The following is an 18,940-nucleotide window of genomic DNA, read 5'->3' as shown; positions in this document are numbered from 1 at the left end:
AGAAGCAGTAGCAAGAGCTCCCTTGATGCTCCTTAACTCTAACTCTAATGCGTGTAGCCGCATCCTGTCAGAAAGGATCGGGCTCTAGATTGTAACCAGAACTAAAATAAGCAGGGGGCCATCCTGGAGGGAAAAAATAAAATGAAAGAAGACAAATCTCAAAAAGATGGGAACCATAAACACCACACAGAAAAAGGAAGGAGAAAACACATTCTCTCCACTGTTCCCCAAATATACGGAAGGAAGTTCACCCTAACGTGGAAAATAAGTCCTGGCATAGTAGATACACTTCATAATAAGTGTTACTTAAGCAAAAATAAACATAAATTAAACTAAAGGAGAATTATATGGAAAAAATGGCAATATATTTTAGAGCGTTTATTTTTTACTTTATGGTAAATGAAGTAGACACAACCCAGTTCTGTACCTTAGACCAATCTCAAAGATAAAAACTCAGGATTTTGTTTTCCTGATTCTGTACTTCAGCCTAATAATAACCAAGAACTTCACTGCTTTTGGCAGATCCACTCAGATATTTTGTCAGTAAATGTTACAGATTAAAATGTATGCACACACACACACACACACACAAACACATGCACACACATGCACATACACAAACACCTCTGTAGTTCACAGTGAACAAAAGTATGATGACTTATATGAGCATTTTTTGGTGCAAAAATACCATGAAGTGATTTTTTAACTGATCATCACTTGAAGACCATTAGTATTTCTATAGAGACAAGTGTAGACAAGCATAACTAACTTTGTAAATGCATGCGCACACCTGTGTTTCTTTTCTCATAGAAGACAAAAGAAATTTATTTCTGATGATTTACACTTAAGGATCAATTAAATGCCACTCTGCATGTTTTACTGCCACATTGCATTTTCTTTGGGGATCGGATTCCATCACTGGGTGTGGCTATCAAATGTCTGAAGAATCCAGGAAGGCCACTACACAGAGCCAGTTCTGTCTCCTTATACTTCAGCCAGGAAATGATGACCACTCAGGCGCCTGTCCAAGTGAGTAACAGCATGCTACCAATTTAGGCTTCAGAAGGAAATTTTTCTCGTAAGCAGATGATATCTGATTTGTTCCTCTCAATTGCCCTTGCCAGCAAAGAACCATTTGTACAAGAACACAAAATTAAATTTAAAAGTTTGAAGTCAGTGAAGACAAAATTGATTGCCCTATGATGTTCATCAAACTTCAAAGACAAATAAAATTTACTGTATTATATCAATACTACCTTCTAGTTGTTTAATAATTTCCATAGATAGGTGTATACCTCCATTTTGTGTAACATGACAATAATGCATGACAGTATATAAAATTGCATTTAACATCACGACACTCTAAGAACAGTTCACTTGAACATGAACCAATCCTAGATATAAGGAACAAAGAAAAAGATCAAAGCTGTCACTATTTACCTCCAATATATGTGCTCTGCAATTAGGTTAGAGTCCAATGTCTCTGAAGATGTCGTAAGTCTCAGCATCACATACTAGTTACAATCATAAACTGTCTTAGTAACAGTAAACCTTAAATATTGTTTTGTAGTTTATGAGGCACAGAGGTCAAACTATCTTAATCCAGGTATGAGGCTGCCCACAGGTCCATACAGGTACAATTTCCACATTTCCACAGAATGTGGGAAGTACATTCTGACTTCCTTCACTACCTCTGATTTTCCCTTACCACTTCTCTCATACCTGTAGGGAAGTATTAGTGAATATGAGAAGTAGAGAAATGAGTAGAAGTCACCTTTTAGATACATATTGTTATTTAGCTCCCACTCTAAAGCTAAAAACATATGAAGGCAACAGAAAACTTTATCACACTAGGCTTTAAATAGGTGTACAAATTTATCATATTGAAGGAACTGAAAGAATTTAAACTCCGGTTTTCATGCTTTATAATTCAATGGAAGTAAGAAGGAAACATCCTCCTGGTAGGCTGTTTTCAAGTCCAATGCCCAACTAACAATTAGGTTAGAGTTCAAAGTCTCAAAAGAGGTTTTAAATCTCAGTACCAGATTAGTGAAGCGCTGGGATAGAAAAGGAACAGATATAATAATTTATTATGTTGCTGAGAATAAATAAAAGTTAGTAATATTTAGATTAATATTTTTGGATTGCAATATTTAAATTATTATTTTAATAATTGTCACATAAAAGATGGCATATATCTATAGTATTCTAATATATAATTAAAATATGAATTTTGTTAGGAAAATTGAGATAAATAAGCTATTAAAAATCTCACAAAATATTGTCATCTCTGCATGTATTAAAATACAGTTTAGTGTTTAAGATAATTAACAATGGAGTCAGTCTGCCCAATTCAAATCTAATTCCCGTACTTACAAACTGTGTAAACTTTGTTTCCTCATCTATGAGGTTAATAATAATATGTACCACACAGATTTACATATGGATTAAAATAAGTTAAAATGTAAAGACTTTAGATCAACACCTGATATCAACTGAGCACCATATAAATATTGGCTATTTTCATTTTATAATTACTTGTCCCTCTTACTAAATTCTAAACATCATGAGGGTGAGAATTATATTTTGTACCACATTAAATTTTTAATGCCCAACACAATGATTTGCATATGCTCATCACTTGATAAATACACACTAAATAAATAAATAAATAAATAAATAAATAAATAAATAAATATTTAGACATGATTATGAGTTACAAACTCTTGTACGATATAGAAAGTGGTGGTAGATCATAACTCATCTGTTCTTTACACCACAACTCTCAAACAATTTAAATCCTAATGTGACTATAGTTGAAAATTTTGAGAAAGTAAAATGTATTTCTAAACATTTTTACTTTTTATTAGGAATGCTGGGAATGCTTGCAGAATTTTACTATTTGTGGAAACAAAATAATGTATGTAAACTATATTTTTATAAACTGTAACACTTTTACAAAAGTTAGAATTTTTTCATACTGCTTTTCTGGAACACTGAAAAGCTATATAATAATCAAATTAGAACATTGAGTATATATTTGTATTACTTTGCCATATTTTGAAAATTTTTCATAGATGTTTATATATTAAAAAAATCAATTATAAATTGAATATACCTGACAGAAAATGTTAACAATGAAATATTATGTCCATTTCAACAGAAAAAATTGGCAGCTAGATTTAAATATAGGTTATACTACTTAACCTAGCTTAAAGGAAGGGGTCCAAAATTTCTACTCCCTCTGTTCTACGTATTAGGTACTATTACAGTTTTCTAGGATTCCCTATTTATAATTTCAGTGCTAATTTGCATTCTGTTTTGTGTAATAACACTTGCTTATCTATTTATGGTAATTTATATGTAGAAATTATGAAATTTTGCCTTTTGCCATATATATACATATATATACATGTATATATATGTATGTATATATATACATGTATATATATGTGTGTATATATATATATATATATATATATATATATAAAACATATATAAACATACATAAACATAGTGGACATCTGAGAGGACAAGAATAGATTTTAGTGATTCCTAGTGGCCCAAATTGGAACTTTCAGGTATAATGAGATATATTCTTCTTCTCATAGTGTGCACTGCATATTCTACAGGAACATACAACTACTCAATAGACAAAATCTTTAAAACTACTCCAAATTAGAAGTGAAGATTTGTTTCATTGGTTTGGTACTCGATCTTCATTGTTTTGCTTTTTAATTCTATTAAAATGTATTCATGTAAGCTATCTCCCATGGTGTCAGCAGTAATTATGGACCAACACACTTTCCCAAGACACTCTGAGTTCAACTTGCATGTGTAACTTGGGAAGAGAGGCAGTGAAAATGGAAAGATTGTTAGCAACAGCCATCAGTGGGTCCAAAATTAGTGAAAACAGATTGTGCTAAATGATTCCTACGAATGAGTTTAGTATGTAGAGAAGTGTTTCTGAGTTGTTGTGTTATATTACATGTAATTTGCTTATGATAAACAGTTTTTATCTATTTATAATAACAAAGCTTATAATTGAGTAGTTTATAATTTTGCATAAGACTTACATGGCTATTTTAAAGCATACATTTTTTTTTCTATCAATATGACATATTGTTAATAAATAAATAAAAATATTATCAGTTCAAGATTTTAAAATGCCAGACTCAAAAACTTAGAAGGATAATCTTTGTTATGAAGGTAATCATCCTGATTCTTTTAGATGATAACCCGGTTTATTAAATTATTGTGAAGGTTGTGGATTTCAAAATATGCTTTTTATCATTATTTTTTCTATATATACCTCACAAGTGTAGACAATATAAAATGCCTTCTTACAACTTTTCACAATTTAATACTAAAATTATTTTTTTTTATTCATTTGAACATAGAATCTGTATTGCAATTAGGACACAAAAATTTAATTATGATAAATTACCAAGAAAACCTATCTTTTTAGTGGCTAATTACAAAATGCTAAGGGGACGTATTTTACTGAATTCTCACTCTTTTAGATAAACACACCAAATGATGTGTGGGTGTTTATATTTTCTATAATTTTCTGATAATTTTTCTGTTATATTTGTAGACAAAAGTTTTGAAGACAGTACATTACTGACCAACCATTAATGAAGACTATAAAGAGGGATGATTTCTCTCCTTTGAAGCACCTAGTGTCTGTGATTCAGTGGGCATACACTTTAGACATAGTGGATGGGCAAATATCGAAAACAGTTTCCTTCAGGGATGTTAAATCTTATGAATATAAAAATGTTTTGGACCTTTTGTTAAGTTTGATTATTTGGTACAATTTCATAAAATAAGCTAAACTTAAAAAAAATGTATTCTCAACACAGCATACTATTGACATTTACAAAAATTTACAAAATAAATATATTTATCCAATCTCATTTTTGCCATTAACTCAGTAGTCTCTAGTTAATCCATTTTTCCTCTTTGAATTTTATTTTCTCCATCTATAAAATGAGACTATTTCTCACATGTTCATAAATCAGACAGAGATGGAAATGATTACAAATGTGTCGTGCGGGGTGTCCGGTGGGGTGGCCTGCGGGGTCTCAGCTCCCGCTCCCCACATAAGAATGCAGGACACGGTGAGGCCAAAAAGGAACACCCACGGAACCATAGGTAGGGAAGTCATACCACTATGGTCTCACTGGAGGCTGGGTTTACACGACGTGTTACCTGCTGTCCGCTTTGCTGCCAACCGACCGATTCTCCTCGACTCTCCTTCACTCTCCTTCAGTCTCCTCCTTCACTCTCCTCAGCTCCCCTCCGTAGCCACGGCAGTTATATCAGTGGCCAATGGCTCAATGGCTACAGCTGATGGCCAACCAGCCACAGCTGACGGACATCCACTATCCCAGCCAGCACCTCTCCACATGAGGCCGAGAGCCTGGAAACTGCTTTCTGGGGCTCTGTCCCCACAAAATAATACCTTTTATTAGATAATCCCTGGTGGAATTTCAGATTTGGGTGAGGTTTTGGCTGTGTTAGTATATGTATTTCATATTTGATGATATACTAAACAAGATCAATGTAGCTGTACATCAGAATCATCTGGGGAGATTTTAAAATTTATTCCTGAGATGCAGTCTAAACTTAATCAACTGCTGTAGTCTCTCATGGTGAGGAAACTTTTAGAGATCTCCAATTTAAATAAGCTCTCAGGTGGTTGTAGAACCACAGTCATAAGGAGGAACGACTGTCTACACCAATGTTTCTCAAATTTCAATGTGCATATGAGTCACCTGGGAATCTTCTGAACATACAGATTCTTATTCATTTGGTTGAGGTGGAGCCTGGTTCTGCATTTTCTAAATCACTCCCAGATGATGCTAATGTGTCTGTTCCACAGAGCTCACTTTGAGTTGCAAGCTCTAGTCCAGATGAAACTCTTGGTAAAATTGTTAATATACAACATCACAATTCAATCATAAATAATAAAATATTATAGCCTGGAAAGGAGTTGAACTTCCTTAAATCTAGAATCTTTTTTTACAGATGTGAAAACTGAGAGCAACTGAAATCAAGTGACTTAACCATAGCAGGTTACAGCAGAAGGGGAAACAACACAAATATTTCATCGTGTAAATTCGAGTCTATCTCAGCTGTGTTTAAAGTTTTGTTGTATTCAGCTGATGAGCATCAATTATCAATAGTTATTTCAATGGTCTAGGTCATTGTGACAGTGACATTAGTTTACATTGTATCATTATTGGTTTGGGTTAATTTTATATAGAAGAGCAGTCACTATGTGTGATTAATACATGCAGTTATCCACTTATCGTCCACTCTCTCCTGTACTGGTGACACAATTCATAAAATCACTTATTTTAGAATCAGTCATTTGTGTTGCAATGATTCTCACCATGGTTGTGAGTTAGAAACACATTGCGAAAATTTAAAAAATACAAATGCTTATGGGTCAACCCCTGGAGGTTCTGGTTTAGTAAATCTGAAGTGGGAAGTGATCTGGAATTCCAAAAAGACATTTGTAGCTTTCCTGCCAGAGTCCATTATTGTAACATCATCCCTTTCTTAGTCCTAGGATCGAATCCTTTTCCAATCTCAAAACAAATAGTTTGGGTGATGTTAATCCCACTTTTTATTTCCAAGGGTGTGTCCATCCCCTCGGGTTTGATCAAGTGTGTGTTGCATATCCCTGACCAACTGGTTGGTTCTAAGAATATGTTACTCAATACAAATCAATGAGAAGCAACTACATTGGTTTTGCTGAAATACTTAAGAAAGAGCATAGGCTCTTCTCCTGAGTTGTTAAATTACAATAATTTTAGCCTCAAGATTTTGGTGGTCATAATTGCCACAAGGAGAGGTAAACCTGGCTGAAATTTAAGCAAATAAGGCAGATGAAGGAAAGCAGGGTCGGGAGCAAAGACAGGATTTCCTAATGACTATAACAAAACCTGTATCTAGACATCCCTGAAGCCAGCTCTGCTCTTGTATCTTTCAGTCACTTGAACCAATAAAGTATCTTTTCCATTAAGTAAGTTTGAAATGGATTTTGGTCACTTGTGAACAAAATAATTCTGATTAAGGTATCATTTGTATCTGATGCAACACTGGTAAGTATTCTGGGTTTTTTTTGTTTGTTTGTTTGTTTTTGGTTTTGGTTTTAGTTTTTTTCTGTTTAGTTTTTCAGCAAGCATTTCTAAATGAAAACACGTAATCAGGAATAGGTAACTCAACCAGCACCTTAGTATGATTTTTGAGAAAGAAAGACTATAGAACTGGAGAGAAAAGAGTCTGAAGTACATTAGACCTAAGAGATTTCCATTCATACACATCTCAGTTACTATCCAATATTACTTACAGTTAAGAAATATGGTGACACTGAGATTATTCTTGCTCTTAGCAAGAACTATTCAAAATGGTTGTACCAGAGTTGAGTTGTCTCAGAAAGTCTTTTTATGCCCCATGATGTTGGCACCAAAATCTGATCTCTTGCATTGTTTGGCTTGTCCCTTCAGGCTCTGTTTTTACCCACTATTATTTGCATCATCCTGGTTTTGGTTTTCTTCCCTTGATGGAAACAAGCTCTTTTTAGTAGCACAAGCTATTAAAGTTGCCTGACCCACTGGATTCAGAGTTCAGTACAGCTGCAACTACTTGAGAAGTGAATCCCTGAATCATTCTCCAGATCCCCCTTTACATTTATATCCTCAGGCTTTTTCATTCCGAACTCACCTCCAAGCCCACTGTCTGTTTTCTATGGGCTTTGTTACCCTTTTGCCATCGATCTTATCAATAGTGGAATAGACAGATGATAAAGCACAGAGTTCCTTATGCAGCCTGAGGGCAATATACAGCAGTGCAGTCATGAAGCTGAGTTCTGATCAAGACTTATTTAGAGGAGAGATCCAAAAATAAATGTATCTACTTAACAGCGTTACTAGGACCTACCTAGCAATCAATATTCTGATGCTATGCATTTTAACAAGTTTGGTCACCTTTCCATTTCCCTCCTTTCTCACTCACCATATTTTTCAGACACTTCATTTTCAGCCTGGTGTAAGCCACTGAAGCTGCCAGAAAAGATGGATGCAATGAAATCTCTGGCACAGAACCCTGTCCATCTATCTTACTCCTGATGATGAGATACAATCTTCTGAATGGCCTAATCTTAAAGTCTTGAATATTTATGATGTCCAAATTTCCTGGCTCTTTCTTATTTACCCTGACTGCAAAGAGCTATTGTGGATTTCAATAAAGTGAGAAAAATACACAATAAACTAACTAAGTTTAAATTTACTGGGCTCTTTTTGACCTGAGAAACTTTAGGGCAATTTAAAAACACAACTATAAAGAGGATGTAATTTGTTTTGCTCTAAGTAGAAAAGAGACTCTTTGTCTGCCATTGACACACATCAGGTATAATCTCACAGAATATCATCCTTTTTGGGGGGTCCTGTTCAAATTTATGGAGAATTCCTTAGTTCAAAGAACAAATAGTTAGGAAGCAAGGAAATTCAACATAATAAAGAGGGGCTTCTCAGTTTTTCTTGTAAGGCAAGAGATGATTTAACACATAAGGACATCATGCCCCTAATTAAAGGCTAGCTTTTTCCTTCCCCCCAAATCTGTGTATACTCGTACATATCTGAATAATTAAACTGCTCTTTCTCAACTTTAAAACTAGATGTCAGGAAACAATATTTAAAACGTAATTTCTTGTTAGGAGACTATTATTGTCTCCTAAAATTACACATTTCAAAGGACATAAATGCATAATGATTATTCTTATATACACACTATTATAGACGGAAGTTTAAGAATAAATTGTAAAAAGCAGATAAGTATATCCATTATGTTGCACTTAGAAATGTTAGTACAGAAAAAAAAATTAAAAAGCTATATACCCACTAAAGAATTACGCTTCCGGTGAATGTTTACCTAAACTGAAAAATCGAAATCACATAAATATTTATATAGAAATATGAAAGCAAAATTACATTAAGTTTGTGAGAAACCAATACTTTATTTATGAAAAAGAAATAGAAAAATAATAAGATGCTTACACTGAATAGACATTTTTTTACTTTGCTTTGGATTATCTCTCTCTCTCTCTCTCTCTCTCTCTCTCTCTCTCTCTCTCTCGTGTGTTGGTGAGCCTGGTTTTAACTTTGACTTGGAGTATTTATGAATAATTGAGATAATTATAAATAATTTTTGTCAAAAAATTGTTTGCAATATCATTGCTGTTATTCATATTTCATTTTTTTTCAGTTCAGTTTATATATGATCATCTCATATAAAGACTTACCATCATCATTATCAAATATGAAATGTCCATTTTGTTTTACCTCATTTACTGTCTCAACTGCTCATTTATTTATAAAACTCTTAAATATGGTCTTTTCTGTACATTACACTAAATAAGGTGATCTTTTACTCATTTGCAATTATTTTGGCTATAGAATCCATGATACATCGATCCTAATATTAGTAAAGAATAATTAACTTTAAATTCACAGAAAAGCTTCATTTATTTCCTATCTTATTTAACAAAATTCATCATCAGCCTTTGTGAATATTGTAAGCAAAGACTTATGCATTGCTTGTCACATGAAAAAAGTATTAAAACAGATTTATCAAAAAGTACATCATGCCAGTGTTTTGAAACAGTGTTTATCTAAGGATACACGTTGTTGACCATAGTGGAATCTTGAGCCTTCATGTTTTGTTCTCACTCAGATTCCGAGAGTTACCAGAAAACAACATGTTCATTTTCTGTTACAGTGACTTCAATTTTTTTCCTTTGACATTCCCTTAGAAAATTTTGAAAATCTCTGTATGTCCTTCCATATTTTGAATACAACATCTAAAAGTGTCCATCACAAGTTAAAAAATTGCAAATAATTTACATATTATGCAGATTTTGACATTTAAAATGAAATTGCTACATTTTAAAAAAGATTGATGGACTCTAAATAATATATTTTTAGACTTCATTATCAATTAAAAATATATCCTAGCAAGCTTTTTTTTTAATACTGGGGAATTTTACATTGTTCTCTTATCTCTTTGAATTTATATTTTCATTCCACGTCCCTCACAAAATTTTAATTGAGAGCAATGCACATTTATCCTTGGAAATTTTTCTTGATTATACTGTCATGTTTCTTTAGAAAAAAATATGTGTATATATTGAAATTTAAAATTTTCTTTCATATCCTGTGATTATAAGAATCTAAAGGTTAATCTTACAAATTTTTATACAAATTATTAAACCTTAAAAGTAAAATTTTATTTGAAAGGTATATCTTTATGAGATGCATAAAGCTTTAATAAAAATTGTTGTATTGGTTGCTAGATGTAATTTGCAGCTGGAATTAGGTGAGATTCAGCAACATATATAATCTTATTGTATACTTTTATTTTATTTTATTTCTGATTAGTTCATTCATTTATTCTTTTCTTTAGATTCCACATACAAGTGAGATCATATGGTATTTTTCTTTCTCTGTCTGACTTATTTCACTTAGCATAATGTTCTCTAGGTCCATCCATATTGTTGCAAATGGTAAGATTTAATTCTTCTTTATGGCTGTGTAATACTTCATGGCATAATTGTACCACAGTTTCTTAATCCAGTTGTCTACAGATGGGCATTTTGATTGTTTCTATGTATAATGCTGCAATAAACATAGGTGTGCATACGAATTTTTTGAATTAGAGCTTTGGATATCTCCGGATAGATATCTAGGAGTGGAAGTGCTGGGTCATAAGGTAGTTCCATTTTCAGTTTTTTAAGATACCTCTATACTGTTTTCCATAGTGGCTGCACCAATCTGCAATCCCACCAACAGTTCACGAGGATTCCCTTTTCTCTATATCTTATCCAGCACTTGTTGTTTGTTGATTTATTGATGATAGCCATTTTGACTGGGGTGAGGTGGTATCTCATTGTGGTTTTTATTTGCATTTCTCTAATGATTAGTGAGGTTGAACATTTTTTCATATATCTCTTTGCCATCTGTATGTCTTTAGAAAAATGTCTCTTCATGTCCTCTGCCCATTTTCTAATTGGGTTGTTTGTTTTTTGGAGTTGAGTTGAGTGAGCTTTTTATAAATTTTGGATATTAACCCTTATTGAGTATATCATTGGCAAATATCTTCTCCCATTCAGTAGGATCCCTTTTTGTTTTGTTGATGGTCTCCATTGCTGTGAAAAAAATTGTTAGTTTGATGTAATCCCACATTTTTTGTTTTTTTTTTCTCTTACTTCCTTTGCCCGAGGGGATATATCAGTAAAAATCTTACTCTGGATAATGTCTGTAAAGTTTTTTCCTATATTTTCTTCTAGGATTTTATGGTTTCAGATCTTACATTTAAGACTTTAATCCATTTTGAATTTATTCTTGTATATGGTGTAAGGCTTCATTTTTTTTTGCATGTGTCTGTCCAGGTTTCCCAGCACCATTTATTGAATAGAGTGTCTTCACCCCACCATAAATTCTTGCTTCCATTGTCGTAGATTAAATGACCATAGGCATGGATTTATTTCTGGGATTTCTATTCTGTTCCATTGATCTATGTGTCTGTTTTTATGCCAGTGCCATCCTGTTTTGATTACTGTAGACTTGTAGTATAATTTGATGTCAGGTATCATTATACCTCCCATTTTCTTCTTATTTCTCAAGATTGCTGAGGCTATCTGAGGTCTTTTATGGTTCCATATAAATTTTAGGATTATATGTTTTATTTCTGTGAAAAGTGTCCTTGGTAGCTGGATAGGAATTGTGTTGAATCTGAATATTGCCTTAGGCAGGATGGACATTTTAACGATATTAATTCTTCCTATCCATGAGCATGGTATGTGTTTCCATCTATTTGTATCTTCTTAAATTTCTATCTTCAGTGTCTTATAATCTACTGTATACTTTTAAACATAGATTTGTTGAGAGGCCTTATAAACATATACACACACATACATACGCATATATATGTGTATAAATCTACACACATAAACACACAGATGACAATTTTATTATGGTAATGTTATTCAATTTTCTAATCTCCTTCCAAGTAATATTAAAATGATATAGGGATTCAACAAAAAATTTATTTTGAATAATTTCTCAGCTGAGAAATTGATTAATACCACCTTCAATTTTATTGAAAACAATGATATGAAAAACACATGATTTGCAAAAGATTTGTTGCTCTATCCTGAGAGTCATTCACTTTCTGAATTCCCTGGAAGTGAAATGGCTTTATCAGACTCTCTAAATGACTACTAGATATTTCTACATCTTTCACTTAGGGGTACTTGTGTAACCAATACATTCAGAAAGGGTTAAGAAAAACTGAAATATTGTAAACTGTGGTGGTTTTAGATAAAATGATATTGTCTCGGTTGCTTTTAAATGTTTTTCTTGCTTTAGCATATTTCATCTAAACATTGGAACTGTGCTCATTTCATTTATGGAAAACGGTAACCATGTTAGCTAAAGGGCTAAACCAACCTCTGCAAACTTTTTACTCAAATAAAATTTATTTTCTGTCAAAAAATTATAATTTTGTTTTGCAGTTGAAAAATATTTAGTTTACATTCTGAGGAAATTATTAAGAAATAATAAATTTTGCAACATATCTGTAAGATATATCATTAAAAATAGATGAAAAGATTAAAATGTGTATTTAATATAATAAATTTATTTTTAAAATAATTGTAAACACAAAACCAACTAATATTTTATTGCACCTCATTTTATTTGTACTAATGTCATCTAACATATAGGCAAGATTTTAAGTTGTTTATGAAGTTAGGATTATGATAAAATACTTGGGATTCCTGCTATATGTGTGTGAGGGGGATATTAAATTCTGATGTTTTACTTTTGGAAATAAATAAATGTTTCAAATATAAAAGAAATAGCTCCAGTAATTTTGTTAGCTATCATGATAAAATTTTATAATGTATCAATCAAAAGAGAATATATATTATATAGTATATTAAGTATTTGCATATATATAAAACCAGAAGCTGGCACATAGTTATATTTTTATTAATAGGAGGTAGAAATATATATAATACAAATAACATAATGAATAAAGTGTGTCTGATACACTATATATACATAATAAATTATGTATACATATATATAAATAAACATAATAAGTTAACTATATACATACGTAGTTTGCAAATAGTCTATCGTTTAATTTTTTGTCAACAGGAGCTACAACATATTGAACTTTTTAATATTAGATAATTACAATGAGGTTTGACTACAATTAAATTAAATATTTTGTAACATAATTATATAAACTAGATTTTAAATTAATTTTTGAACAATACAGATTTAATCTGAAATGAATCACAAAAATGTGGCATCTACAGCTTTATTCATTGCATCTTTAAAAGTTTGGTTGTTTCTAAAAATAATCCAATTATATTTAAAAGAATCAATGTAGCTAAACTACATTGCTTTGGTTGTTTCAAAAGGAGTTTTTTCAAGCCAGTGACACTTCTTAGGAACAAGTATTGAAGATAACTCAAAATAATTGCTTATTTAAAATTTTTAAAAGCCGTTTTTAGTTTTCCGTTTCTATTTCCTATTGATACTCTTTTTGCTTTGCTCTCATTGGACTCACCCTCAAGAGTAATGCATTCTTTCACATTATTCAGCTAATTAAATAGAACTTGTCATTGCTCTGATCACCCCACTGTACCATAGCTTTGACTTCAGAACGACCCACTGTGACACAAAACACTCCTGGGTATCTACACCATGCTTGTTTTTTAGCAGATGTAAGCAGGCCAGGGCAGGGAGGCCTACTAGATTATTTGGTTGCCATTCTAGCACTTTGGGGATGGATGGAAATTATTTCTTTATCTTGTAAAGTAGAAGTAGTGCTATTATAAACCTGGATATATTTGCAGGCAGATCAATTTCAGGAAAGCATACACATGTAATTTGATTCCTTAAAAGCTATCTGCACTTGTGTACCCCTTAGAAAGTCAGGTGTTAACACATTCATGATATGTGCCCTCATGTGAAGAATGTTGTTCAACAAGACTCTTCCAGATAAACACCCACCATACACAGCATATCACTGATCCAGGAAATGTGACTTACAATGGCATTCGTTTTTCATAGTAGTAATAAGCTCAGCACCTTGTTCGGAACCTCATCATGGAGTGTTTGGAAATATATCTTAGTATTTTAAAATTTCTAACTTGTAGTTACAAAATAATCATGGGGATGTAAAGTACAACATAAGGAATATAGTTATAATACTGTAATAACTATGTATAGTGCCAAGGGGTACCAGACTAATCAGGGGGATCACTTCATAAATTATATAAATGTCTAACAACTGTGATGTACACCTGAAACAAATATAAAATAATATTGAGTGGCAACTGTAATTAAAAAATTTTTAAAAATCAAACAATAAAATTTTGACAAGTTGAAAAATAAATATGCAAAAAGATACTAGGTGCTACATTTAATATCCTAAAGCTATATTTATATACTCATATAACAACATAAGCCACAGAGATCAGTTTCAAAAATGTCATCTATATTAAAATCTATGTAATAATCAATCCTGCAACCCAGAGATTATTCCATTATTCCACACCAGATTAGAACTACAAACTTCACCCATAAGTAACTGTTTTCATTTTGGTAAAAATAGCAATAACTGAACAAATTCAACAAACATTTTAAATGCATTTAAGTGAAATGCTTCATATAGACACAGGGCAGTTGAATGTACAGTGCCACAATGTGATAATTTAGGTAGTATAAAGTAGCTAAATATTATTAAATACATATGGATGGGAAATAATATTAATGAAAGCATTAATGATGAGTAATTTCAATGAGTGAAAATTAAATGTTTTCATAGACTATCATTCTAGATGACTTTCTAAAATACTTCTTAAGCCACAATTTTTAAATATGAGAATGTAGAAAATAATCCAATATAAAATAGAGATAAGCAGATAACATCTCTTTCCTAATAACAAAATTAAAATGTGCTTTTAAATGCATAATAAGTACTAGATGTGTTTTGTAAAATATTGCATATTGCTTTAAAACTCTCATTGCCTCCATGACTCTACAAAAGAAAAGCTTATAAAAATATAATTATAATGAATTATATTTCCTTTAGTCCACTTCAGCTAATGTTTGTTGTTACATTGCTTCTGTAGCCAAGGTAGGGTGCATAAGATATTTTCTTAAATGTCCATTTTCTCATGTAACTTTGTGAATAAGATTATTAAGAAAATATACTAAGGCGATTTTCAAATCAATTCTCCTAGTGATCCTTCAAGAAGATATCAGTATACATGTATACATAATATAGATACATAAAATCTTAGAGTATTTTAACTAATGAACATTGCTGACAGTTTTATTTAAATATCCTAAAGAACTATTTAATAATTTTTTTCTGTTGATTTGATGAATCAAGGCAATAATTTAGGAAACAATTAAACAGCTTTGTGTGGATTTTCATTTATGTTATTCATTACATGAAATTTAATTCTAAATTAATCCCACAGGGATATTTAAATCAAAAGAACAGTCTCTTTATTACATGCTAATTATTGATTTATGGAGAATATAATCTTATAGAATTTACTTTATAAGTAAAAAATATATATTTATTTTTCCCTCTTCCATTGTCATTTGGAATAGACATATATACAAGCTGCTTTCTCTAGATAATGACTACTAACTGATTAATTTAAACATTGGCTATATTCTAGGCACTATCTATTGGTGGTCAGGTATAGAAAGACTGTTTCTGACCTCAATAAACTAAGAAACCAATATAGACTCTCTAAACCTGGATTTGATGGCTGAAGTATGCCTGAAGTTCCTGTTTCTCATCCTGGATCTGTGAGTCAGGAAACCCATCGTTTCTCCTCACAATAGCTTCCTAAACACTTTCATCTCTGATGGCTTCATCATAGTTGGGTTTCACTGGTTTAGCTCTCTTTTATTGGGCATGGTACAATTTCATATTTTCCAAATTAACACACACTAAGTGGATTTTCACACAGATAGTGAGTGATTGTCATCTGCTCAGGCAAGGCCAAAGATCCAAATTTGGATCCCACTGTTTGCATCCACAGTAGTTCTGGGGTGACTAGTGACAGAAGCAAACAAGATCTCCTCTAGAGTAGATATTCCCAAGAGTCTGCCGACAAATGTGTACAGCAATAATTAAAATATTGCAATTATATCAAGTGTCACTTAAATGCTGGTGTTTTCTAGATCACACTAAATGTAACTCAGGATGATATCCTTTGCTCCCTATTGCCCTTTCCAGACATAATTCATACTCTTTTGTGTAAAAATGTTCTGCCTCTCTGAAGCTCTTGCCCCATAGCTATACCCCTTTTCCTAGCCTTATCGTGCACATCTTTTGGATTTGTGAAGATCCCATTCAGTCACTGAAGATCTTAGCTATTCCTGCACCACAACGAAGTACACCCAAATAACTCGACTCCTTCAGGATGACACATGATGCATGCTGACTGGATATGCTGTGTCTCCAAGATTATTATCCTTCACACTCTTTCAGACACCCTTTCTCATAATTATTACCTAAAAATATCACGCTGACAATAAAATAAGAAGAAAAAATTTTAAATAAAAAATCTGGCCATGATGAGAGTAAAGGTCATGGACATCGTCTTCTTGGGCCATTTCCAAGGCTACAGAATTCACCCCTCATTCCTGCAAATACCAGCTCACATTGATCTGTGTGTAGATGGGTCCCTACATGTATTGAAGATGGCATCATTAAATAATCAACAGAAAAATAGTGGGATGAGATTCATTGGAAGAATTGAGTACTTCTTTTTCTAATTATACATCTTGATCTAATTATTAAATACATATTCATTAAAAATAAATTAGGGCTACAACTCAAATAAAATATATTTGAATCATGCTGAAAATCAACATTACCACAAGAGAAATATTTTTTGTTTCAGAGAGAGAAAAAAATAACCAACCTTTTTTTTTCAAGGGAGGCTCTTCTATTTCTCCTAAACCAAGACAAAAACAGTAAATTAGAAAAACTTTTAGCATAGCATAATATTGTTTCTCTACTTTCCCATTTTCTTTAGTTCATTTTAAAAAAATTATTAGTTCTGACAGTAACAGTCCTCATATTAGTTTCTTTCCCAAATTCCAGTTTTAAAAATAAGCTTTGTTTATGTATATTATTTGAGACAGCATTACTTTTATGAGTTCAATAAAGTTGTGGCAATGATCCAAATTATACATTGTAGTTCATATATCATGTTCATTTCAGTTCTCTATTGCTCATCTCATCCTCTCGCTGAGGCCAAACAAATACAAATTCAGACAAAGTCACACAAGGGCTAAAATAATAAGAACTTTCCTGGTAATAAAGGCTAAACACATGATGTCTGATGACTAAGGTTGATCCTAAAAATGTCATCCAAAAGACAGAACCAAAATGCTTTGTTCTTCTCACATCTACACAGCAGCAGTTTTTTGTGGTTTGAGTTTATTTTCTTTTATTCATTAATACATATGAGAGAGTACATAGGTTAGTTGCATGATTGTTGTGGCATTTAAAATGTATCACTCCGTTCTACATCATCACTTGGTTCAATAAATTTACGTTGATTGTGATTTTAAGTAGAATTGCTTTCTCCTATTTGAGTAATAGGATTTATGTGTATAAAACATACATATGCATATTTAGTTTTGCTGGTGTTATTTCAATATTTCTAAGAACAACATGAGAAATAGCTACTATTTTTCTCTGAAGAAGCATATAAATGTGAGTTTCTATTGTGCGTTTATAGTAGTGCTTGATAAAACATGCTCTACTATAATGCTACTCTAATGGTAGCATTTAATTTTGACATCTTTGCCATAACAGCAGATAAGCTATACAATGAAAGGCAAATGAGACCAATTTACTATGGATTCACTATTACCACTCAGAACTGTATCCTTTTTGGTTTAGCTTGACTTAAGTGTTCATTTGTGCTTAAACTTAAGCAAACCATTATAATGCATATCTAATATTGGTCCTAGCAATTCAACATGTCTCTAGGCTCTTTGTACCTTTATCAGTGTCCTCGTCCCCATCATCATCATCTTCTTCATCACCCTCAGATGAGATGATGTCAGACAACAAAGAAAAGAAGCCATAGACCCAGTCCGTGGTTTCCTCCACAGCATGATGTACGAATTTTAGTGGATCTGAGCCAATCTTGGAAATAGAGCTTGCTAAAAGTAATTTTAAAAAAGAAAAAAATTTATATCATTCCCAACAAAACTAAGCAAAGCTGTTTTTCCTCATTTATTTTTTTGACTAAATGAATATACCGATTTTATGAATTTAAATATCTCTTGGCTACAACTTCTTTCCTAATAGATAGAAATTACCTTCTGTCATAGTATGCATGTGAGTTCAAATAAAAAGAAAATTCAGTTGGTAACTGTGTCCAAACACTATGGGGTAACCAGGATGAAATTGTCCTTGAGAAGTTTATAATCTAAAGAACAGTTCAACATGGGGAAAATTAGGAATAAATTAAAATTGTGTACTCATATACTTATGTCATCCAAATTACAATATAAATTTATGGATGGTGAGGAACAGAAGAAATCATCGTTGGCCCATATTGTACTGGAAAACTTTATGGAGAACATGGCTTTGTAAATTTTCAGATAAAGACTAAATTTCAAGTTGACTTAAATACTTGTGACTAACAAGACTGAGAGGTCCATTTACTATAATCCATGACACATTAGGAAAAATCTGGAATCATCAAGGTAGTGATCATATCAAGTTCCAGCTAGAATTAATGGCTTTATCCTTGCGAGACATCTCAGTATCTAGAAATAAAAAAAGTGTTTGAATTTCTAGTAAC

General features: G+C 32.1%; 1 protein-coding gene across 1 annotated transcript in view; it reads right to left on the bottom strand.

The window, feature by feature from the left end:
• The window catches only part of TRDN (triadin), a 343,597-nt gene that overhangs the window by 252,401 nt on the left and 72,256 nt on the right, over nt 1-18,940 (bottom strand). Inside the window, exons 3-4 of the mRNA XM_081044419.1 lie at nt 18,129-18,293; nt 17,039-17,071 (exon numbers count right to left, since the gene is read on the bottom strand). Of these exons, the coding sequence (XP_080900545.1) occupies nt 17,039-17,071; nt 18,129-18,293 (198 nt within the window). The remainder of the gene's footprint in view (nt 1-17,038; nt 17,072-18,128; nt 18,294-18,940) is intronic.

The sequence above is a fragment of the Rhinolophus hipposideros genome (genome assembly GCF_964194185.1).
Source record: "Rhinolophus hipposideros genome assembly, chromosome: 3".
In the NCBI taxonomy this organism is placed as follows: domain Eukaryota; kingdom Metazoa; phylum Chordata; class Mammalia; order Chiroptera; family Rhinolophidae; genus Rhinolophus; species Rhinolophus hipposideros.
The sequence above is the reverse complement of the archived record's forward strand: the minus strand, read 5'-3'. Positions and strand labels throughout refer to the sequence as shown.